This window comes from Filicampus tigris, chromosome 13 (assembly GCF_054856515.1).
Source record: "Filicampus tigris isolate MCC_2025a chromosome 13, RoL_Ftig_1.0, whole genome shotgun sequence".
Lineage (NCBI taxonomy): Eukaryota > Metazoa > Chordata > Actinopteri > Syngnathiformes > Syngnathidae > Filicampus > Filicampus tigris.
In genome coordinates, this window is record NC_141229.1 from 11127532 (window position 1) to 11152771 (window position 25240).

The 25240-nt window shown below is 40.1% G+C and overlaps 1 protein-coding gene across 1 annotated transcript; it reads left to right on the forward strand.

The window, feature by feature from the left end:
• Window positions 1–3309: 3309 nt before the first annotated feature.
• LOC147137584 (gamma-aminobutyric acid receptor subunit rho-1-like) lies at window positions 3310–24245 on the forward strand. The gene is made up of 10 exons (XM_086049913.1): window positions 3310–3871; window positions 10337–10387; window positions 10869–10975; window positions 12238–12305; window positions 13616–13839; window positions 14548–14630; window positions 15940–16080; window positions 16520–16672; window positions 17968–18164; window positions 21553–24245. Exons 1-10 carry the CDS (start codon window positions 3762–3764, stop codon window positions 21853–21855), a joined length of 1437 nt encoding a protein of 478 aa, XP_085906039.1. The 5' UTR covers window positions 3310–3761; the 3' UTR covers window positions 21856–24245.
• Window positions 24246–25240: the final 995 nt, after the last annotated feature.

Sequence of the window (25240 nt, forward strand, 5' to 3'; positions counted from 1 at the left end):
AGTGGCTACCTGGGGAGCACATGACAAATCACGCTTCCTCATGGAAACAAGAAAGGTTTATTATTATTATTTTTTTTTTTATTTATTTTATTTTAATTGAACTTCTAATGTACAAAACGTATTGGCGTAGTACAATGTTAACATAAAACAGGAAAGGTAACAGACAAGCCTCAGGAAGGGTCACAAAACACCAGAATAAAAATAAAATAAATAAATAAAATAAACACAATGACCAATAAAGAAGTAAAAGAAGAAAGGAAGGGGCACGCTAGGGGTTTTCAGCAAGGTTCAGCTCCTCTACTAATCTACACAATGTCACAGCATTTTTTTATCATACATTTCAATGATGAAAAGTAATGACACAGTTCTTTATGAAAAACAAATAAATTAGGTTGAGATTTGATATATCTATTTTTATGTATAAAATATTTTCCGAGAATTATAAGTGTGTTAATTATTAGGTCATGGGTTGACTCTTTGACAGAAATACCATACAAAACATTTTCTTTTGACAGAGTAGAAATATTGGCCAATTTAGGGAACCACCAGTCATACAAATCTTCCCAGAAGGCATAAACAAATTTACAGTCATAAAATAGATGTTCAGTTGTTTCAATGTCTTCATCACAGAATAAACAGTTGTTGTGGTCCTAATTAAAGCGATTTCTTAAAAATTCAGACGATGGGTATACCATCAGAGGTAATCCAATTTACTATTGAGAATTTTATAATGAATTTCCTTTGCTTTGGGGGGAATGGGGAATTTAAAGAATTTAGAACTTCAGACTTCTTTTTTGGAAAAAAATTGTAAAATTGAAATTCGGTTTGATGAGAATGGATACAGTTCTTTTGTAGTGGTACACACGCCTGAGTTGTGTGTGGGCAGCGTGGGAGCGGTTCCCGCTCAGTGACGGTGTCAGTGTGTCTGTGTCTGGCTGGCGACCAGTTCGGGGTGTAGTCTGCCTTTCGCCCTTTGCCAGCTGGGATAGGCTCCAGCACCTCCCCGCCACCCTGTACAGGATAAGCGGTTTGGAAGATAACACATGACATGTGACAGTCAAAACAAGGAAATTCATATTCAAATTCATCAATTTTCATGAAGGGACGTCCGTGATGATCAAGTTTTATTATGCTATGGCTTATGAAATAATTACCTCTTTCCTGTTAACGTTTTAATAAAAAAATATTTTATTTATTTGAGTGAAAGAACAGGAAAATGTGTTTTAATTGGCTTATGCTGTCTACATAAACAGTAAAGGGCAGCGTTAGCGCCCTTGAGTCACTCAAATGTTTGTCCATCCATCCATCCATCAATTTCCGAGTCACTTAATTTAGTTATAAGTAACTAAGCAAATATTTAATTAAATAATTAAATATGTAAAATGTAAATGCATTCAAACAGTATTTACATAAAATGAAATGAACAAAGTACAGTATTCAATGTGATGAATTAATAAAAACTAATTAAAAAGAAAAGAGTGCATGTAAAATATCCATCCATCCATTATCCAATCCGTTTATCCTCACAAGGGTCGCGAGTGTGCTGGAGCCTATCCCAGCTGTCTTTGGGCAGTAGGCGGGGTAGGCTACACCCTGAACTGGTTGCCAGTCAATCGCAGGGCACACAGAGACAAACAAACACACCTAGGGGCAATTTCGGGTGTCCAATAACCTAGCGTGCATGTTTTTGGAATGTGGGAGGAAACCGGAGTACCCGGAGAAAACACACGCAGGCACGGGGAGAAAAAGCAAACGCCACACAGGAAGGCCGGGTCCGGATTCGAACCCACAACCTCTGCACTGTGAGGCGGACGTGCTAACCAGTCGACAACCGCTCCACCCATGTAAAATATATAAAGTATTTTGTGAATATGATCATTTTTCTTTTAAAATCGATTTTAAAGTGATTTTGCTTAACATTGATTGAGCAAATGCTAATTAAAATAAATGAATCCTTGTGGAATATTTATGTACTGTATCTTTATACATTTATATGCTGGATGTATCTACCTACGTACCTACCTACCCACATAACTACCTCTATTATAAATCCAAAACATAAAAGGAGAATCACACACAACAAAACGCCAACACTTAGAAGAGGGAATAATATTTTAATCGTATTTTAATTGTGATTAAGATGAGCAAAATCATGTGCTTTTGCAAACAAAGACGAATACTGTATTACATACAACAATTATCAGTTCTGCCATCCATGGAGCTAACCCAAATCCGGGATCTTCTTATTCAACCATCTGTGTGTAAAAATAAATGAATGAATGAATGAATAAATAATTAAATAACAATAATTGCGGTTACAATTGGTGTTTCAGGGTTCATAACTGTTGGTGTTTCAGGGTTCAGGACTGTTGTCAACTTGTTGAGAATTTTAAAAACTGTGTATTTGTTGAACTGTACAGAGTCAGCCTGCAAAATGAAGCATATTTTAAGTTATTCAACGTGTGCTTATTGAATGCTAACATTTGCAAAAATTTTCCACCCTGTCAGCACGCTCTCATATTTTGCAGTTTGCATGTACATTGTGTGCTTGGAGTTAATTTACTTTAAAAAAAGTTTTGGAGCTTGCCCAATATGCATTTATAACAGCATAAGAGCTACTGATTACAATGAATTTGACGTTCAATGGGAAATCTCAACTTTTTGTTGGGTGAAATGGGAAAGTCTTGAAGGCATCTTATGGTGATATTGACTCAAACAATGCTGTTATGTCAGCAGTAGCTATGCAGGTGTCAACATGAGCATTTATAGAGAAAGACAGACTTACATTTTTGTCATGTATTCAAAAGGTGAAAAGCATTTCAAGAACATATGAGACCTCACTAGTTCAAATTACAACTTTGTAATATAATATTTTTCCGTAATTTGGCATTAGTACTGTATTACAAATTTTTTCTACATTGCCCATAGCAAAAATGTTCTAGGCAGCATGGTGGTCCAGTGGTTAGCACATCTGCCTCAGTTCTGAGGTTGTGAGTTGGAATCTGGGCTCCGGCTTTCCTGTGGCGAGTTTGCATGTTTTCTCTATGGTTATTAGTGTAAATGAAGACTCTTAATTGTCATTTGGTGTAAATGTAAGTGTGAATGGTTTGTCTATTGTGCCCTGCGATTGGCTGGAGACCAGTCTTCCAAAGTCAGCTGGGTTAGGCTTCAGCTCAGATGTGACTCTAGTGGGGATATAAGTGGCATGGAAAACAGATGGGTGGATTTTTGAAGTGACAGGCTCACAAGGAGTTAAATAGCCTTTCACATGAAACTCAGGCCAGCCCTCCACCACGCCCTCATCCACCTCCACCATGCCAGCCTCTGTGAGTCTGCATCTCCAAAGTGTTGACCTTACAAATGAGCACGCTGCATCATTGTAGGAATTGGTGCTTCTGGGCGGTGCAAAGTAGAGTAGAGAGCACACATCAGTGAGTGCAGCAGAGAGGCAGGCACATCCGCCGCTCGCTGCAGGGATCAAATCTGCACCATCTGACGCTCAAGGATTTATGGGTTTAGTCAAAATTGCTTTTCCCACTGTGGAGATTAAGCACCGGAGGACGTAGAATGTTTTCCACCCGGGTCGTAGAATAAACCAGTGTAGCTTTGCTTTGCTTGCTGCTTTTTTTTTTTTTTTCTCTCTTTCAACATAGGAGCTCAGACGCTGGCTGAGGAATGCCTGAGGAAGTAGTTGGAGCCCAAGAGAGGAGTACGTTCTGACTGACGAGAGAGAGAGAGGTCCGACCTCCGGGGATTGAGCCATGCGGGTGGATACTGTGCTTGTGTTCTTCATATGCGCCTGCCTGGCGGGCGCCGCCGGGAAGATGGCTCGGTCGCGGGGTCACAAGCTGGAGACCTTTAAACAAAGCAGGTACGAACGTGGCAAAGCAATGAACGTGCGCGCTTGTTGCTTCAGTCGCAAACGCTTTTGCTGGGTGTGCTTGAAAAGGAGTTCATCAGGTTGAATTGACAGGATGTGGGCCGGCGTTTCCTGTGTCACCTGTGTGCTACCTCGCCCCTCCCGTTTGGGATTTTTTTTTTCCATACAGCAGATTGGAGAGCAAGGGAGACCTAAATCCCTATATCTATTTATGAACCACTGACGAGTTGTTTTTCCCCACAACTGCCACAGGCAAGCGAGACAACCTTTTGCTGGCCATTTATACAATTAGACCTTCTACTTATTACCCATTGGTTTTAAGGCTTTAGCAAGCGTTTAGAAAGATTAAATGTGATTAAATGTCTTTGTGATGTATATTTCTGCAAAAGTGACTCCAAAATCAATCCATCCATCCTTTTTTCTTGACTGTGTGTGTCCTCATTAGGGTCGCGGGGTAGCTGGCGCTTAGGCACTGAGAATACCTCCCGATTAATTAATTCGAGCAGCTTGAAAAAGCTAACCAGGGGTGGCGAAACTGTGCTCATTGACCACATACGGTCCGACATACAATAACAAGAAATAAAATAAAAACATCAGAGGAAGCGCTATGAACAAAAAACAAAAGCAAAAGCTTATAAGCATTTGTTTGACCATTGCATCATCATTTTCATCAATGTATTATGGCCCTCAGAGGACTAAACTAGAATGGAAAAAGGTACTGACTCCTGATCCAAACTAACACTTTTGAATTGTTGCCAACTTTAATTAAACATCAATTAGATTGATCGAGACATTTGTTTTCAAATGGGGATATAGATTAAGGACTAATTTTCATCATTAATTCACGACTTCATTAAAAAATAATTGGTAGTCTAATTAGAAATGAAGAGTTGCTATAAATAATTGATTGATTGTTTTGGTAGTTAAAAGAACAAAAAATGCATTTGCAGACACAAGTTCCCATCATTTCGCTTATACTATCAGTTTCTCATTAAATACATATTGGTTGACTCGAAGCCTGTGGCCGCAATGAACCTCTGATTGGTTTCTGTTGAGGATGATAAGACCCTCACAAAAGTCACAAGTTTATCAACAGCAAAGCCCATCATATCATATAATCCTTCTGCCTTTAGATACACTATCATTTGTCCAGATGTTGTTTCAGAGATCAGTGGAGACATTAAACGGCTAAGCATCATCAGCCGGAATGAGCGAGCCTCAGGTCATTTGGGCTGCCAGTGTGCACCATTTTGTCGCTAATCATCTCACGGTTGATTGGTGGTTGTCGAGTAGAACGAGGAGCACAGTCATGAATGCAAACGTGATTGAAAGCAGTAATCCCTGCAGGCGCCTGTGTCGTTTTCTTATCAAATCTCGAGTTGTACGTTTTGTCTTTTCTCTGTTTCGGTCAGCTGGTCAATCATTGTGTCATTTTTGTTGTTGTTGTTGTTGTTGTTTATAAAATCAAATAGGAAATAATGGAAATAGAACGAATCTCTTTCTGGGTGAAGTTGTTGTCATCATGGAGCCTTTATTAACTGTAACGGCAATGTTTTAAATAATTTAACCCAAAATTAACTACGTTGGCATGCTGAACTATGAGATTACTGTATGTGCCTGGGAACGGGAGCTCGCTTTATGTAAAGTCTAAAAAAAAGATGACTTTGCTGTGTAGATTACATTTTTCTTTTGTTATTATTGGTGTGAATTTATTGTTTCTTTAGCCATTATACTGGTCACTAGCAAAGCTTTAAGGGTCGCTAAATGCACAGGTATATTTGATTTAAAAAAAAATACCTCCCCTTTTTTTCTAGCACATCAGGTTTTTCAGATATTTTCTTTTTCTCTGCTTTTTATTTTTGACCTACAAAAGCTTGCGCAATACAGATTTTACCATGCTTTGTAATTTATAGCTGTGATGTTTGAGAAAGAAATTCCACCTGTTGCTGAACCCAACCCTTGATTCACAAATATTACTTAATATATTATAATACAGAACAGTGACTTTGACGCTATATACAGTGTATTAAAAAAAGCGCATTTTTAAAAAATGTTGTTACATGTCACACTATAAAACATAAAAAACAAGACTGAGAAGGGCTTTTGCTGGCAAAGTCTTGAGTGTGGCTTTTTTACATGGTGTTTGCCAATCCCTTTATGAACTGCATCATCTCTTCTTACGATTGCAAAATACATTGTCTACTAATTACCATGACACATACTATGTTTATACCATAAACATACATAGACCTACTGTGTTGTACTCTTTGAGTATGAGGTGCCTACCTGTTGAAAAACGTACTTGACAGATATATTTAGCAGTGGCAGTGAACGGTTGGAATCCAGTTGAAAAATATCAGTGAATAAGTTAAATGGAGGCCTAACTGCGAAAATAGATGATAGATGATGACATAGATGGAAAAAAATGGGCTTCCAACTATGTTTAATCAGATTTTTTTTAAAGAGGAAGTCAACCCACACATTTTTTTCAAGAATATGTTCTATGCAAGCCCACTAATTGAAACAAAGCATTTTGATAAATATTGCGTTTGCGGAATAAGAGTTAATCCACTAGTTTTTAGCCATCTCCGAGGGCGGCCATTTTGTCACTTCTGTTGCCTGAAAATGACATCACAACTACCCAGGGCTCAGTTAACAACCAATCACAGCTCAGCTCTAGAAAAAAGTGGAATATGCGGAATATGAGTTAAGCAGCAAAATCCACCCGTTTTTAGCCATCTTTGAGGCCGGCCATTTTGTCACTTCTGTCGATCGCTTACCTGAGCCCTGGGTAGTTGTGATGTCATTTTCAGTCGACAGAAATGACAAAATGGCCGCACCCTGAGATGGCTAAAAACGGGTGGATTTTGCTGTTTAACTCATATTCCACAAACGCAATATTAATCAGAATGCCATGTTTCAATTAGTGGGCCTGTTGGGAACATAATCTTGAAAAAAAAAATGTTTGGGTTGATTTCCTCCTTTTAAGTTTCCCATCTATTGTTTATCGCTTACAAAATGCGTCATAGGTGGATAGACGGACCGGTCCGTCACATAGGCAGAATACCCGGCTCTGCCAGTATCCTTCTGTCAGGTAGTGGAAGAGCAGGAAATGTAATTAAAAAAAAACAACAAAAAAAACACTTGGGGGTTTATCCTTCACATCCTCCCAGAGCTGAAGTCGCACAAGATTTGAAATGTACTTTTCCTGAAAATGTTGGTTGGATTTCGAAGAATCCTTCTGGGACATTTCCACTTTCAAGGTTTCAATTTACACAGAGCACACAATCCTCTCCATGCTGGGAATCATCTCTCATTTCTCATTCGCTTAACGCCTCCTCCCAGAAGTGTGAAATTACACAAACATGCTGCTGCTGTGTGCTGTGGGTGTGTTTAATATTACTTACATTAATCGAGCCTGACATTCACTTGTGCGATGCAAATTGACAACACGGGGTCTCTGCTCGATGGATTGAGTAGGCCTACAATTAGGGCTCCCCCGTGGCTGCAGCACACAGGAGAAAGTGATGCGAGGTAAAGCGGAGTGCAGACAGCCAGTCGGCTGTGTTCTGATGACAGTCCGAAAGGGGATTGGAGTGTCATTTCTGCCAAGAGGATTAGGAACCAGCTGCTGGATGCAAGCAGGCGAGTAGCACCCATCGGCCATCGGTGCAGCCAGCACCCATGATTTGCCCTTATTTTCTTTTTTCCCTCCCTCCCTTCTCGTTTTCTTTCTTTGCTTCTGCTTCTGTGCCGTCATCTTTACGTTCGTCTGTGCTTGTCAGAGGGATTTGTCTCTGTCTGCCACAACATACTCTACTCCATTAATCCATTTCAGAGGGTTTGGAATTCATCTTTTCTCTCTCGCTCTCGTGCCGCACGTGGTCCGACCAAAGCCGGCTAAGCCATGAACGTACTGAAGGCACGCCTGCAGGAAGAGTGACATCAGAGAAGAGATGCCTTCACTCAACTTGGAAGCCATGAGGAGATGATGCCCTTATGGCCTGTGTGTGATTGATGCTGGGATTGAAATGTATGTGATGTAATCACACACTAGAGCTCCTGAGAGAAGACGGATTTGGTAGAAAATGTGTGCTCTTGTTTTCTTTGCATTAAGTACATACATGTAGTTGATATTAAAAAAAGTCTACACACCTTGTTGAAATGTCAGATTTTTGTAAGATAAAAATAATAGACCAAGGTAAATAATTAAATAAACGTTTTTCACCACTAATGTGACCAATAAACTGAACAGTGCAATTTAAAAAAAAACAAAAAACGTTTTTTTTCCCAGATAGTCATTAAAAATAAAACACTGTAGTTGCACAAGTGTGTACAATCTCATAACTCACATTTTAAATTCAAGATCATATTAAATTAAGGTCAATCCACTCCTTCCACCATTAAGACTACCTTTGATTGACAGCTGCTCTAGTTGGCTTCTCCTGAAATTTGATTCACTTCACAGCAGAAGCCTGAATGGTAAATGGAAATAGACTTGCTGGAGTCCACACAGAAGATCGAAAAATGCAAAGTACATTAGTACAAGCACTTCAGGATCAGCTTCCATCCTGATCCTTCGTGCCCATGTGTGACCCCACATAGGTGTGCCACGGTCCAGGGGGATGTTTAAATAAATAGAATAAAGGTTATAATAATGATGCGTTCAACGAATTGATTACTGCAGTGGTTCAATATATGCTGTTGTAATATTTATTCATGGACTACGCTGACACCCACCACACATTCTGTATCAGCAGAGCACAGAATCTTGTTAAATTACACCAAAATCACTTTGGTCTAATGTGTAGTCTACTTTATGTCACCAAATTGTCTGGTGTGCCGGGGCGTGTAAAAAAAAAAGAAAGAAAAAAAAAACACCCTGGTCCGCCGAAGCATCCATGGAGCACAGTAAGCCAAAATCCCAAACTTGGTAAATTAGACTCTCTCCAGCACAAAAATCAAGGTGCCACTTTTTATGCCGAGCGCATATGTGGTGTCTACGAAAATAGGGCCCTAACTTAATTGGAACTGTTTATATCACAATTCCCTCCAGTTCCCTCGCAATTCCAGCATGATGCTACCACCACGATGCTTTAAGCGCGATCGTTTGCAAAGGTAGCAAATGTTGATTTCTCATCAGGGTTCAATCAAGGTCGCAAACGTTCACCAGACTTTCACCAACAGTTTTAATGGTTTTACATGCAAGAAAAACTGTGGGCACCCATTAAAACTCTTGGTGAAACCAAAGTTTCACTTTTTGCCTATCATAACAGAAGGTACTCCATGTCTTGCGCAAGCACAACACTGCTTATCAAGAATTGAACACTATCCCAACAGTGAAGTGGTGGTGATAGCATCATGCTTTGGTGCTGTTTTACTTTAGCTGTCCGTGGCGGGAATTAGAAACAGATAAGAATAACAGTCAGTGATAGCACAAAACCTTTGGGCTTCTACAAAAAAACAAAAAAAAAAACAATTAAATGTGGGGTATTTAATCAAAGGCACTTTGAATGATGCCATGTGTGTAATTTAATATGAATTGGAATGTGATTGGCTAATTCTGAATACGGCCACATCCCAGTAATGAGGGCCTGCATGTTTGTTTAATTTCACTTCCCCTTTTTTTTTTTTTAAATCAATTCAGTTGTTGGTTCTAAGCCACAATTAATGCAGGAAAAAGTTTTGAAATGATTTATCTTGGACTTGTTTTTTTTTTTTTTTTACATAATGAAAAGCTGGCATTTGAACAGGGGTGTGTAAACTTTTGATACTTTTCCACTCCTTAACATGACCATCAATCCATCCATTTTCTCGAGCACTTCTCCACGGTAGCGGTGGAGCTGGCACCAATCCCTGGCTGACTTTCCTGGACTGGTCACCAGCCAAATGAAGGGCACAAACCACTAGTCACACCTATGGATCATAGGAACCATGAACATAGGATCTCCACACAGGAAGGATGGATTTGAATTCAAAACCTCAGAATTGTGAGGCAACCACAAGTCCATCATTTCCCATCGCACTTGTCCTCATTTTGAGGACATCAACGCCTGCAGTATGGACACATTAGTCTTTAGTGAATCTTACCAGGTTTTTGGGGTTGGGTGTGTGTGTGGAAGTCGAGGTACTGGAAGAAATAAAACACAAGCACAGGGGCAACATGCAAACATCACACAAGAAGGCCAAACCCAACTCAAACCCAGAACCTCCAAACTGCGAGGCAGATGTGCTTACCACAACTGTAGTCCATAGTGCCCAAATTAAACCGATCTCCTGTTAGGACAGTAAGGTAACCAAACCTCATACAGAAAAATCTTTGTATTTGTCGATATTCTGGTAATTCATATCTGTAATATACGTTGAGCTATTAAAGATTCTTTTTGACTGTGAAGCAGACTTGCTAACCACATCCACTCTAATATGTATATATTTTTTTTTTATGTCAATGATCAGATCCCGAAGGGAAACCAGAATGGATGGAGGCTCAGGTCACAAAACAGGAAGGTGAGTTCATTAACTTTAGTTTTTAGGGGGCTGTAAAGAGACATTTTATTTTTCTTCAGTTCTTCTTTTCATAGTGAAAACTGTAAACACTGTAATTCGATTAAATTATTTGATCAACGGGCTGTTGATAATTCTACTCATTGTGTGGAGTTGATCATTAACTTGTCAAAATACTCTAGCAAGCACGACTTGGCTGCATCCAGCAGAGGTGCTTACGTGTTTACCCTTTAAACAAGAACAGCATTATATCAGCTATTTGAAGCTACGCTACATCCATACAGACTACCAGTATGGCAGAACATTATTCTGCTCATTACACTGGGATGGAAACAGAAGTTAAGAGCATTTACAGACGATCCCATCCCATTAAAAGTAATAGCAAGCACGTAACAAGGAATCCATTAATTGATTTCTTTCACAGTGAATCGAGGAAATGTATTCAAATGGCCCATGTCTACTTAAATTGTGTTTATTTCTGCAGCCCAATCTACAAGAGAAGCCCTGACATGACAAAATCGCTGATGACTAAATCGGAGCAGCTTCTCAGAATAGATGACCACGATTTCACTATGAGGCCGGCGTTTGGAGGTCAGCCAATGCGTATAAATGACTTTTGTGCTTGGGTTGTATAGAAAAAAAAATGGCTTGCTTTCTTGCCGCCATTTGAGTCCTGTGCTGTCACTTATTCGGGCCAAATTGTTTTGTAAGCTGAGCTCTCAGTCTTTGGTTATCAAAGCAAGTTGTGCTATGACAGTCATAGCTGAGTTCTTCATATTGCGTGTCTTCCAGCACTCACTGTACGGTATAAGGGGGTTTTGAAGAATTATTGACTATATTATATTTGTGCGATAAGCACACACAAGCTTGTGTGAATATACACTCACTACTCATCTTATTAACTTGATTACACAGAAAAAAATTCTTCCATTACAAAGATAATGTTTAGTTTTGAGTGACACCGGAGTATACTGTATATATACAGTACTTTGAACATTCCGTATTCGTCAGACTAGAATTGCTATGGAATTTAAGTCGCACCAGTAAAAAAAAAAAAGAAGCATCATGAATAAGAAAAAAAAAACAAGTAACTCGCTCCAAATTATAAGTCGCATTATTTGGGGGGAAATATATTTTACAAAAACTAAGACCAACACCAGAGCTGGGACTCGCACTCATAATCTCTCTCTCTCTCTCTCTCTTTATATATATATATATATATATATATATATATATTTTTTTGTTATTTTTGTACTATATTTATATTGTGTTTATATATTATAGTGGATCTTAGTATTTCACTTATCTCTATTACCAAAGCCATTGTCAGCATGTAGCAGTGCAGTTTTACACCCCTATACAAGCACAATCATATTGTTAAAAGAATACCGCTCTGATTGACAATCAAAACAGAGCATCTCTGTAAATACGTTTTTGATGCAGCTCTCTGCAGTTAAACCCAGTTTCTGAAGTGTGTGAATTGAAAAAAACCTGCCGCTTTCATAGGTGCCGATCACATGAGCGTGACCAAACTAATATTTTCCTGCATCGCATTTCAACCGCACGTCCTATGAAAGTGCAAACACGGGCTGGATTTCATCCTGCGGCTGCATCAACTTTGATCCATTATTGCGACCTGATTGTGTTCGCGCACTTATCGCAGGATGATGTTGTGGAGTCGCAAAGCGGAAATAGGTCACATGCACTCTAGAATCCCGGCCAGACTGATTTGCAGGGTTGAATGTTTACACTAAACATATTTTTAATATTGACTGTTGAAGAAACATGACAGCGAAAGCATTCTGTGTAAACTTAGTATCACTGTGTCACTTTTATATTTTACTGTATTTCAGGTCCTCCCATTCCTGTCGGAGTAGATGTTCAAGTGGAAAGTTTGGACACCATCTCTGAAGTGGATATGGTGAGTAAATAAATAATATTCATCCATTTCTTCGGGTCGGATCGTCGGGGCAGCTTTAGCAGGGAAGCCCAGATTCCCCTCCAGCTCCAGCTCTTCATAGTTTCTCCAACATGTCCTGGGTCATCCCCGGGCCTCCTCCTGGGGAGACATGCCCGGAACACCTCACCAGGCAGGAATCCTAATCAGATGCGGGAACTTCAGTACTTTCAGTACGACTCTCAGCTCGTGACAATATGAAACGGTAGCAATTAGAGGCTGAAATTTTTTCTGGAGTCCCGCAAGTCCCGGGAATGGAAGTCAACGTTATTTTAATCACGGGATTGAGACGGTACAGGATAAAAAATTGACGGGAGCAGACGGGAGCGGGATTATGCAGTAGTAACGGAAAAAAAAAAAAACTCGAACAGATGCTCAGCCATTTGTAGTTTTCTTTCCATAAGCGTACACACCAACGTGAGGCAAAAGAACTACGCGACCCACAAGGCAATTGTGCTTTCGGACGGTTGCGCTCTTGAAACAAACATGGCGGAATCTAGCAGCAGACATGTCTTGGATATTTTCAAAAAGAATTTGCAGAGCAGAATTATAAATAATGATCCGTCAATTAGCCTTACAGCATTGACAGGGAACTGACTGATTGAGGAAAGGCGTTGCAGCTTCAACCCGGAAAATGTGGACACGCTTTTGTTCCTACACAGCAATGTAGAGAAATAGTAGGGATGAAAATTTAAGGTTGTTGTATTTTTATTTATTTCAGTCGCCTGCTCTTTTATGTATTTGTTTTCTTTACATTTATATTTATTTCAATGTTTTCCAATTTGTTCTCACATACATGTTGCACAAATAGTGAAAAAGGGAGCGACAAACCTTCCAATAAATGAGTAAAATGCAACTTTAGTTTTTTTTTTTTTTTTATGTAGCTGACCTCCAAAATGGGAGCGGTACGGGAGTGGGAGTCATTCTGAACGGTAGCAGGATGGGATGGAATCGATTTTTTTTTTTTTACTGTTGTTCAGGATGGTCTGGATTTTTTTCTGTGGGATGGGAGTGAAAAGTCACTCCCATGTCACCCTTGAGTAGGAATGTCGATCGACTGTAAAATCTGAGCTTCACCTTTCGGCGCAGCTCCTCCTTCACCATGACGGACTGATGTCTTAAAAAGGCGGACCCGCACTCCGGTCTGACAATCCACGATGTCCACGCGATGTTATAAAGACGTGTCAACCAAGGGATCCCTACAACATCCAGAGCCTTTTGGAATTCTAGATAGATCTCGTCCATCCATAATAAAGTGTTTTCTTTCCTGATAGGACTTCACCATGACCCTGTATCTGCGTCACTACTGGAAGGACGAGAGGCTGTCATTCCCCAGCACTAACAACCAGAGCATGACCTTTGACAGTCGCCTGGTGAAGAAGATTTGGGTCCCGGATATGTTCTTCGTGCATTCCAAGCGCTCTTTCATCCATGACACCACCACCGACAATGTCATGCTGAGAGTTTATCCTGATGGCAACGTCCTGTACAGCCTCAGGTAGACACAGCAGACAGTAAACATTTCCCTGTAGCTTTTTTGTCCAGATTTTTCTGAAAATACACTCAACTGGCCATTTATTGTTTTAGTTGTTGTTTCCATGGCGTCATGCTGAGGCTTATTGAATACCTTATTTGCAACAGGAGGCGTTTTGGTAAAACCCATCAGGATAAGGCAGCGTGGTTCTAGGTGGTCTAATCAATCTGTTAAGCATTGTGCAAAAGATGTTCAAAAAGGGATGGGCTTTCCTCAAAATTTAAATTCAAAGGGAACAATTGTATCTATCTATCTGCCTTGTTTGCAAATTTCTAGACAAAGAAATTGAATTATTCATGGTTTGTTTTTGTGTGAAAGTGAAAAAATGGTCAACAAAAAAAGCTGTTCCCTGAAACACACTGGGGATGAAATTGAATCGTTAATGCAGGCTACAGCATATAAACAAAAGTTGAAGGTTGCTACCGCAAGAGAAGGGCAACTGGGATCTGCCATTATATAATATGTAATGACTGTAATCACAGTACAAGACAAATGTGATATTGTTCACTTCATCATGGGAGAATATGAAATGATTCTTAACACATTCAGTGAATGAATAATAACAGCCATTGTGCTCTTGTTTGAGGCAGCTGACCATACAAAAAAGACCATAACGAGGCTGCAGCTCACTTTATTATGTTTTTTTTTTTGTGTGTGTGTCTCACAAATTAGGGTCACGGTCACCGCCATGTGCAACATGGACCTGAGCCGCTTCCCTCTGGATACTCAGACGTGCTCTCTGGAGATCGAAAGCTGTGAGTGGATTCATCATTGCATCTTTCACATCTTGACAACATCTTCCCCAGAGCGATGCCCACATGAAAAGGGGAAAAAAAATCCTTTTTATCTTGTGTTCTGCGGCATCTGATACCACCAGATGTAGTGCACGATATATATTTTGACCTAAATGAACACAGAGTTGGTGTTTTAATCTCAGTTGATTCAGTCTGACCCTTTTGTACAAATACAAATAATTGACACCGCAATCCTACAAAATTAGAATCAGAATCTACCAGTATAATAACATAGTTATAATACTTTATTAATATACAGATGGTCCTTGCTTTATAACAGTCTCGACATGCTACATTTTGGAGGTTACCGACGGAGCGTGCAATGAACTAATTTGCACAGCAGCATGTGAATATATCAGACGTGGCACAAAGAGGCACGCCCAGTTAGCGCTTTAGTTACGGTTTTTCATTTGATCGCTTTATAGCTATGATCTACATGTATTTTTCAAAGAAATGTGTACTGTAATTATGATTCCACTACTGTTGTTGGTTCGTGATGAACTATGGCGCGCTCCAATTTACACAAAATTCAGGTTACGTCACAACAGAAGTAAGTACCTACTTCGGCATGTATGCGCGGAGCAGGGGCGGAGCCAGAACGTGTCTAATGGGAGGGCCTGGAAAAATCAGGGTGGGCCTGAATATTTCTCTCACTGAGCACAATCCTCCTATCCCGACACATCGTATATTCAAATAAAACGATCAACTGAATAATTTTCAAGTTCAGATCTTCCTGAGACAACCACAATTATGCCATTCTTAATTTTGAATAAAATAAAAAAAACTAATTCAAAAATAATTGAATAATTCAGTAAAAATTTAAAAGTATATATTTTTTTCATGAAAATCTGGGTGGGCCTGTGCACACTCAGGCCCACCCATGGCTCCGCCCCTGGCATGCAGTGTGGAGTCTTACCATATGTTGTAAACGAGTTCCTTTTACAGTATTAAAGTTAATCCTGTTATGTTATGTTTAACAACAATTAGCGTTTCCGTGATCACTCCACAATGTTAACGTGTCCTTGTTTATGCCCTGCTGACCCAGAATACTCTTATTTGTTTCCAGTTTCATTTGAAATATACACTTCGAAAGCGATGCACAAATATAGGACTCAAATTATGAGCAGCTGAATTAAATGCCTGGTATGGTCAACTGTTGAGAATCGTGATCACTGAAGTTATTGAAAAGCCACTTGAACCACTTGAAATTGTTTCAGAGCAGGGGCGGCTCTTGTCGTCATGCGGTTTAGCTTGTCCCACCTTCCCACAGACGCGTACACGGACGACGACCTGATGCTTTACTGGAAGAAAGGCAACGAATCCCTGAACACGGACGACAGAATATCCCTTTCCCAGTTCCTCATCCAGAAATTTCACACCACTACCAAGCTGGCTTTCTACAGCAGCACCGGTAATCTCATCCTTCCTGTGTGTTCAAGGCAAATGCCAGCGTCCACATGAGAATTCCAATTCAACTCGTTTAGCTTTCCGAGCCTCTCCCACAGTGATCCCCGGTGTGGGAGAAGCTCCGAAAGCGTAATTCCAGCTCGATGAAAACTGCTCCTTGCACAGCCCACCCCATCAACTGCGCTACTATTTGAATTTCACGCTAACATCCAATGAAACAAATGACTTCGAACAACTTGTGCGGCGCTTTGAAGGCCCTGCAGCAGTTTTCCGAGCGCCCATCCCTTCCCTGCTCACAAGAGCCTCTGAAGTGTTAAAAGGATTTTGCGCGCTATCTTCCCTTGGCAGAAATTGCATGAACCTTTCCTTGAAGTGGTTTCATGTCCTATCAACTGCATGTACACGTCATTTTGTGTATATGTGTGTATGTTTGTCCTTCCCAGGTTGGTACAACCGCTTGTACATCCACTTCACCCTGCGACGCCACATCTTCTTCTTCCTGCTGCAGACCTACTTCCCTGCTACGCTCATGGTCATGTTGTCTTGGGTGTCCTTCTGGATCGACCGCAGGGCCGTACCCGCCAGAGTCCCCCTAGGTAGGACCGCCCTTTCAGTCTCCTCCAGGGATTTATCCTTTCAGGTTTTGGAGTAACGCCACTTCAATGTTCACAAAGGAAGACTTTCAAAGAAAACCCCGCCTACGGTGCTCCTCCGCAGCCTTGATTCGCACAAAAAAAAAAAAGATTTCTTCCCTGAAAAATGGCGCTGCTCATTCAGATTTAATTAACACATTAAGAGTGTAATAGGAACTGCAATGACAATTAGACATTGAATTCTCTTACAAACTGGCATGAGATACTCTCATCAAGGGGAAATGCAAAGAAGAAAGAAATGAATGCGTGACGATCGCGCTGGTAAATAAGAGTACATTAAACTATATCACAGCAATCTGCAGATACCAAACCAAATATGCCCCCGTAATCTGATTATCCAAGTGCTACGAGATCCCTTCAGTGACTTGACATAATAAGAAAAATTGCAATGCTATTACTTACTCTCAATTCCTGAAATGTAGCACATTGTAGACCTAACAAAAATAGAATTCTGCCATGAAGCAAAACGGATGTATTTGTAATGTGATATTTGAAGGTGCTTAACTTTTTGGCAAATTCTCTCTGTTTTTTGGTCCAGTGTTAATGCAGTTCAAATTCCATTTTTAATTTTTTGGAGAGAAAATTTAGGTCAAATTTGACCTTTGGGTTATTTGACTATAGACTGCACACTTTTATTTTTAATGAACTGGACTGCTGTTTCCATGGCACCGTCCTTTTATTAAGCAGAATAATGCTGCCCAGAGCCAGTGGAGGATGTTCCCATAGCTCTCGTCATGTCGGTTTTCTTTAGACAGCAAACTATAGTTGAAACTCAATCAACAGAATCGCTGCTAAGTAGTGCACTCCATGTTGTCTCAATTACTTCAAGACATGATCAGTCAAGAATCAAATTGTTCACAATCAATTAATTGACTACTAGGCCCATCTGTAATATTGACGTTGGTTAATATTAATGTGATGTTTCATCAACACTTCCCATTCATGTCAGTGGTGAATAAAAACTCACTTGCTGCATTTTAATGCATGTTTTCCTCCTTCAGCCTCTCAAATAAAAGCTGTTTATTTCCTAATGTGACAATTTAAAGCCGGAGGCCCACCACCGAGGACAGCTGCAGGCAGACTGTGTCCTACATGCTTATTCGCTGTCTAACCTTGCTGTGAAGCACAATCACGCAAATAATCACATCTCACGCCCTTCGGTATTGCTTTTTATTTTTGTGTCTGCTTTAACATAGGCTTGTAACCAGCAGCTATATTTTTTATGTTTCTCACGGCAGGCATCACCACGGTGCTCACCATGTCCACCATCATCACCGGGGTCAACGCCTCCATGCCGCGGGTGTCCTACATCAAGGCGGTGGACATTTACCTGTGGGTCAGCTTTGTCTTTGTCTTCCTGTCGGTGATAGAGTACGCCGCCGTCAACTACCTGTCTACCGTGCAGGAGAGGAAAGAGAGGAAGCTCAGGGAGAGAGTAAGTGTTGCTGTTTTCACTGTTTAAATTGTTAATGAGGCATTTAACCTGCGAGATGTTGAAAAATGCATCTTCACATTGACTCCCGCAGTGATTATTTGCTGTGCTGCATTTAAGCGAACAAATTACCCAAGGGAGATTAAAACATTAGTTTGAAGGCCTCGACTAACAACAGTGTTACCGAAGGGGGATTTATTAAAGACAATAAGAACAAAATTGTTTCACTTTGAAATCAATTTTTCCCCTCTGCAGAACACATATTGTAAAAAAAAAAAATGTGCTTGTTGCCTGAAGGAAGTTTTGCTATTCTACCATGTGCAAAACACCGAGACCGAGAAGAGAAAATGTAAATGTCAAACGGATGGTTGAATGAAGCAGATTCAAATCTCAGGTTCTATTTTCCATCTTAAATAGCCTCACTGACTGGTGAAAATTCAAACTAAACCTCATATTACATGTCAAATAGTTCTTCCACAAGCAAGATATACAAATACAGATAATACAATGTGGACATTTTCCCAATGGGAAATAATCCACTCCATACGGAGCCCCGAAGGTGACATGGAAGTTAAAAAACAACAACAAAAAATTGCGAGATAACGCAAAGTTTTTGCCAAGGGAACACATTTTTTAAAAATGCGTGTTTATGTACTTACGGGTCATTTTCCGGGTAAACAAAAGCAACACAGGGAGCGTTTTCAGCCGTGGGTGGGTTTAATGGAATTGCTTTGAAATTCGCTTGTAATACAAAGACCTAAAATCAGTTTTTGATATCAAGCACGGTTTCTCCGTCTCTGACGTACTGTCGTCTCTCAAACAGCCGCGCATTAGAGGCTAGGCTAGGCTAGCTGCTAAACTGACCCGGAAGTACATAGGCACGCATTTAAAAAAAAAAAATGCGTTCAATTTTAGCGAGGGAAGGCAAAATTGTTTTTTTTTTACTTCCATGTCACCTTAGGGGCTCCGTGGATGGATGGATGGTTGGTTGGTTATGACATATTAAAAGGCAGCTCTAAATTGGTATGGGCAATAATAAATAATATGATCTAGTATGTTCATTTGCAATTCATATTTTATAAATTGCATCAGTTTAAGCTTCTCTCAGGGCCATGGCCAATTATTGGCGGGACTTCATCTCGTGGATATTAATATTTTTTTTCATCTGCCAAATGCGAAAGACAGATGCAAAGAGGTTTACCTCATAATAAAAAAAAAATGATTTGAATCCCATATTTTGATATGGCTGCTTGCCTGTGTGGTCAGTGCGGTCCTCGCCACGACTGGCGAGCTGGTACAGTAAATATATGGTCATCTGTTTTCATGTGTGCTTATGTTAGTGGTTAACTACTCTTTACGCTTGTGAGACAGTTGCTGTTACACCTCATTCCTTATTAAAGTTAAGACATTGTTTCAGTGTTTTAATATTAAAGTTAGGTTTAACTCTGCAACTCCACAAGGGTGTTTTGATTATTCTTGGACTTTTTTGGTGGCCAGCCAGCTTGTCAATATGGCACCATAGATCGAGATTTTATTTGGCACCCCCTCCATCAATGATTTGCATACTGTACGCTGTTGCTTAAAAAAGAAGTGGAATTTTTAACATTGCCCTTAATTTATATGATTCTCTGGGGTCTCATCATTAAATTTGCCCCTGCCCCATAGACGGTATATGCGCAGTCAGCCAGAAGATGGAGTATTTGGTATTATTATTTGGAATAACATTCATTAGCCATCGTTTTAATGATCTGCTCTGTTAGTTGTTCCATGTTCAGGGCTAATTGTCAAGTTATTGAACCCCACTTGAAAGTGATACATTCATCCACAGGAGATTTTATATGACTTTATTCAGTGATCAAGCAATGTTTTTTCTCTTTTTACTTTAACATTCATTAATTTGACAGTTTATCAAGAAGTTTCAATCCTTATAATAGTCACTGGCAATGAGGCGCATTCAGTGCATTGACATTTGCATTTGAATAAAATTTTGGACATTGAAAAAAACTACAAAAACAACACAGAAAATGTTATTGTAAATACGTTTACGCAGTAACATAATATGCATTCAAGTTTGCAATTTAATTTAATTTGAAATATTTTTTATACATAAAATAGATTTAGAATCTTGTTACTCAATCATGAAAACATTTTATGTTCAATACCATTAAAAGTGCAACAACCATTATCATAAATATAAACCAACTAACTAACTTAATTCAACGTATAGTTGATGCACCAACGCCACTCTTCCTGGGAAGAACGCTGATTTCAAATTAACACACCTTGCTCCTGTTCACTTATTTAATTGTTTATATTCATGTCTATCTACGTGTCTTTCCTTTTGACTTGGAATTGAGGAATAATAGTAATAATTTGTTTTAATCTAAAAAAATTGAAGGTGGATTTCACCCAATTTTTTGGTGCCCCTTGAGTCCATGGCGTCCTTAGCATCTGCCTGTCTCGGCTAATGAGTAAGCCGGCAGCCAAATCAGCTAGGGGGGCGGAATGTGACAATAACCAAGGAATCACAAATAGAAATCTCTGCGACATATGAAAGGGTCTGGATACTCAGTGTAACACGGGCAGTACGGTTAATTAATGAACTATCAATTACACACACAAATGAATTGCACTGAGAAGAACATAAATAGCATGTAGCATATTGGCTAATAACTAGCATGAAAATTACCATAGAATTTGCCTAAGTTTTTTTTTCATGTACTGAAAACTTGGAATTCTCTTGAGGGTTTAAGTAGTTTTACCGACGTAACCAGAGCTGGTATGGCAGTCAGAACACGTCATAGTCCATCAGTAGCCTGCGCTAACGCAGTCTTTATAGTCACACTAATGTCTGCATCAGAACTCTACACCATAATTAAAGATAATTGAATGAAAAAGTACGGCGGTAAATGAGTGTGCTTTCTTGTGATAAGGGGCAATATATTCTTATGCCACAGCAAAAAAAACAGTTTGAGTCACCCATATGAAATAATACACTTTACATTATTTCCTATAATTTTAAAATTAATTAAAGTCAAGACTACCAGCTAAATAAATCAGCCAATAAGCAATGTGAAGTGAATTCTAAACTGGCACACGCAAGAATGAATAATATATGATGTTAATTCGCAGTGACTATTTTCTAAATTGCATCAGTGTAAGCCTCTCTAAGGGCCATGGCCAATCAATGCAGGCCTGGAGCTCACCCATATTACAATATTTCATCTGGCAAATGCCAGGCATATGGAGCCAAAATCACCCACGTACCCCTGAGAAACATTTCCAGCACAAACATCACTAAATAAATATCACCAGTTATTTATAGGTCATGGGAGAAGATTCAAAACTAATAATCATTTATTATTATTGTCCTTTGAACATACTTGCCCAGCTGCCCTGCACATGCGGCATCGGCAACCCGGACGACATGATGATCGACCCCCAGATCACCGGATACGGCACCATGGACATCAACACCACGGGGAACTACAGCATGCCGGAGAACGGCGGGCGCCAGGATCAGATTCTGACTCAGGTGGCCCTGAACGATCCGCAACTCACGGGCCAGGTGAAGCCCTCCAGGGGCTACGTGAACATATGGATCGACACGCACGCCATAGACAAATACTCGCGCGTGGTCTTTCCCGGAGCTTACATCCTCTTCAACATCATCTACTGGTCCATCTACTCGTAAGGTGCGTGCACGGGAGGAACGTGCACTGTGGCGCGCCGATCTGAGAAGAACTGACACGTGGCACATGGAGGACTTGGTGGAAACGCCACTGGGAGCGAGGACCGCCGCCTTCTCAACAGCAGCCTCTTGTAACTGGTGACTTGCACTGGTTCCGCTCCAAAAGTGTGTGTGTGTGTGTGTGGGGGTGTGTGTGGGTGTGTGTGGGTGTGTGCGTGTGTGGGTGTGTGCGTGCTGTCATGCTGTGACTGTTGTGGCGTTCACGGAAAGACATTTGCTGTCGCTTGATGTACCGCCTGCTATGACAGGCGAAAACAGCACTTTTTCAGTCCTCGAGGGATGAACAGATGCAACCACCGCACAAATGTTACTTATTATTTATTATTAGTATTAAATATTTGGGGGGCTTTTTATTTTTATTATTGTTGCTCCGAGGTTTTATTAGGAAGCGAGCACCGGGCGATGTGAAGGCCCTCGTGGAATTGCTCTTGGTTATTCTACAAACAAATTAATCGCCTTTTTGGGGGCCTCAACATGCCTGATTTTTATTTTTTTTTGCAAACGTGTGTACGCTGGTGAAACGTCATGTATTTTAGCGATCCCCAGCACGACGGCCTGAAACTCATTTAGTCATGCCTGAAGCACAAGAATGGCATAATAGAAAGTTGTTGTGTTGCGGTCTCCGATGCTAAATTGCTGTAGCAACAGAGCTAACCCCATACCCCACACGTAAAAGAAGCTATCCAAGCAATGGGCGGAGCATGGCATCAAAGTTTGATCGTTACTGAGAATTTGCCATGAAAATTCCCACAAGGGTCCGCTCATCACTGCCTGACGCGTTATCATTCTTCCAACGAATGACACATTTTTTAAGCCTCAATTAACATGTATGCTGTTGAAAATGTAGTATTTCGGAGTTCTGAGTACTTGTGTCCTGCCCTCCGAAAAGTAGGGAGACAAAAATAACATCAGTTTCACCGATGAACATGACATTTGCGAAATTTGGTGGTGGTCTATCATAACAGCAAGCTCGGGGTGTTCCGATCACGGTTTTATGCTGCCGATTCTGATACCGATCATCCATGAGTGAGATCGGACGATCACAAATTTCCATCTCTTTACTATACAAAAACATTATTATTATTATTATTATTGAAATATAGTTATTTCAAATTCACAGTGCAGGAAATTCATCATGAAAAAGGGTACTCCACCGTGTTGCAGCTTTAATTATTAGAATTTTTCTGGCAACTTCATCCTCTTTTGGGGTGGTCTTACCCATATGTACTGTATCTGTGTGAAAATGTATTTTAAGGGGACCCGAAAGCAATAGCGGCCAAGGAAAGTTAGGGGGTAAAATCCTGACACCAATCAGCGAGAAATTGGGCGAACATGTCTATCATAGCAGGACAGAAGAAAAAGTCTCAAGAATCCATACCCAATCTTGAACAGTAAGTTTTTTGGGCATATTGCAGTGCTCATATTTTGAAGAACTCCATCCATCCGTTTTCTATTGCGCATGTCCTCATTAGGGTGAGCTGAAGTCTATTCCAGCTGACTTTGGACAAGAGGCGAGGTACACTTTGGATTGGTTGCCAGTCAATTGTGTGGCGCACATACAGTACACAACCCGCCAACTGCACTAGCATTCACACCTGTAGACAATATAGAGTCTGTATGCATGTTTTTGGCATGTTGGAGGAATCATGGGAACGAAACATAAATTGCACACAGGAGGCCCTGAGCCAAGATTCGAACACACAACCTCTCAACTTTTAGGCAATTAAGCTCAGTGATCATTTCGAGGATTAGAAATGAAAAAGTGTTAAGTCCACATTTATCACTGGTTATAGCTTTATTTATTTATTTATTTATTTATTTCGAATTGCATGGCTGCTCAAATCAACTGGTCTCGCGGGTCGTATTTTGGCCCAAGCACCATTGGTCGCCCACTCCCTGAACGAGAACTTTGAGAGACACTGCATCATCTTGCCACACTTGCCAATCAGTCACACAACATTGAACCTCCTCAAGACAATCAGCATGTGAAATATGACTCGATGTATGTTTCCTTGTGTGACTTTCGTATCAGTGCTGTGAAACTACCGCGTTGCATATTTGTGATTGGCAATGTTTTGTTCAAATTCAATTACAAATGAAAAAAAAAAAAAAGCACTGGCTGATGTACCTAATCATTAAAATGGCTATTCTTCTTTATTAATACAATGACAGCTTGTTTTCTCTGCTGACTGTTGTGAGGCTTTGAGCTCCATGTTCCGGATGCTTACACTCAAAGCATACGTTGCTGGTTTATGGGTAAATTAAAAGAAAAAAAAAAGCTTGACCTGGCTGAGGCTCAGTACACCCTGGACTGGTCACCACAGTTTTTCATTTCACCTAACATGTATGTTTTTGGAAAGTGGGAGGAAGTTGGAGTACATGAAGAAAATCTATGCAACATGCAAATTACTTACGTGAGGAAGGCCCGAGCAGAGGTTGGAAGCGTAAACCTCAGAATTGCGAGGCAGACACTGAGTACATCAATTCATAAATTATTTAAAAAAAAAAAAAAAAATCTTCTGAGACGTTAAATTGTATCCTGTGCTATTATCATGCCAAGCAAGAAGCCAAAGAAATTTTGCCTTTCTCTTGGTCCAAAAGCATTTGGACAATAAGAGAGTTTACACGCCACCACAAATAATTTTGTGGATACGGTACGGTAAAACAATAAATGTGTGCTCAAAGTGTAGATTTTCAGCTTGAATTCAAGAAGAATCACAACAGTGCAAGGGTATAGTACAATGAGACATTTTATAGTGTGCCTCCATTTTCAAGTAAGCAATAGTATTCGAACAAAGTGATATACACACAAAAAAAACTTGTTCCACCATTAATGATTGTTATAACCTGTACAACTCAATTGAAAGGAAGACGGAAAGTGAAAATAACCATCTTTGATAATATGGTTGCACAAGTGTGCACACCCTCTTGTAAACTACAATATTCAATACCTGAATGAAAATGTTTTACAGTCAATGACCTTCAATTTGGAATTTTTTAAGTGAAAAGCATACTCTATTGACTTGGCCACTATTCAATGTCATTGCCTTCAACTTCAAAAGTGTAGGCTGAGAGGCAGCGTTCCTGAATGTAAAACAATATAAATGGCTTGCTGACAGACTCAGCTCAAGATTTTTTGAAGTGAAGAAATCCAACATGCTTGAATCAGATTGATGACAATGGTCTTGTTAGCAGAGCGGGCTTTCCACGTACTGAAAACAAACATGAAAACAGCAAGAACTTCAAACAAGAAGCAAGTAAGTGAAGTTGCTGCAGTGAGGATGATGCCTGTGAACACCAGACTGGATGTTAATTCAAATAATAAAAC

Excerpts from the sequence above, each read along its gene's own strand:
- LOC147137584 (XM_086049913.1), top strand. The coding sequence starts at position 3,762 with ATGCGGGTGGATACTGTGCTTGTGTTCTTCATATGCGCCTGCCTGGCG. Across the intron at positions 10,976-12,237 it reads TATGAGGCCGGCGTTTGGAG|GTCCTCCCATTCCTGTCGGA; the intron begins GTCAGCCAATGC and ends ACTGTATTTCAG. Across the intron at positions 13,840-14,547 it reads AACGTCCTGTACAGCCTCAG|GGTCACGGTCACCGCCATGT; the intron begins GTAGACACAGCA and ends CTCACAAATTAG.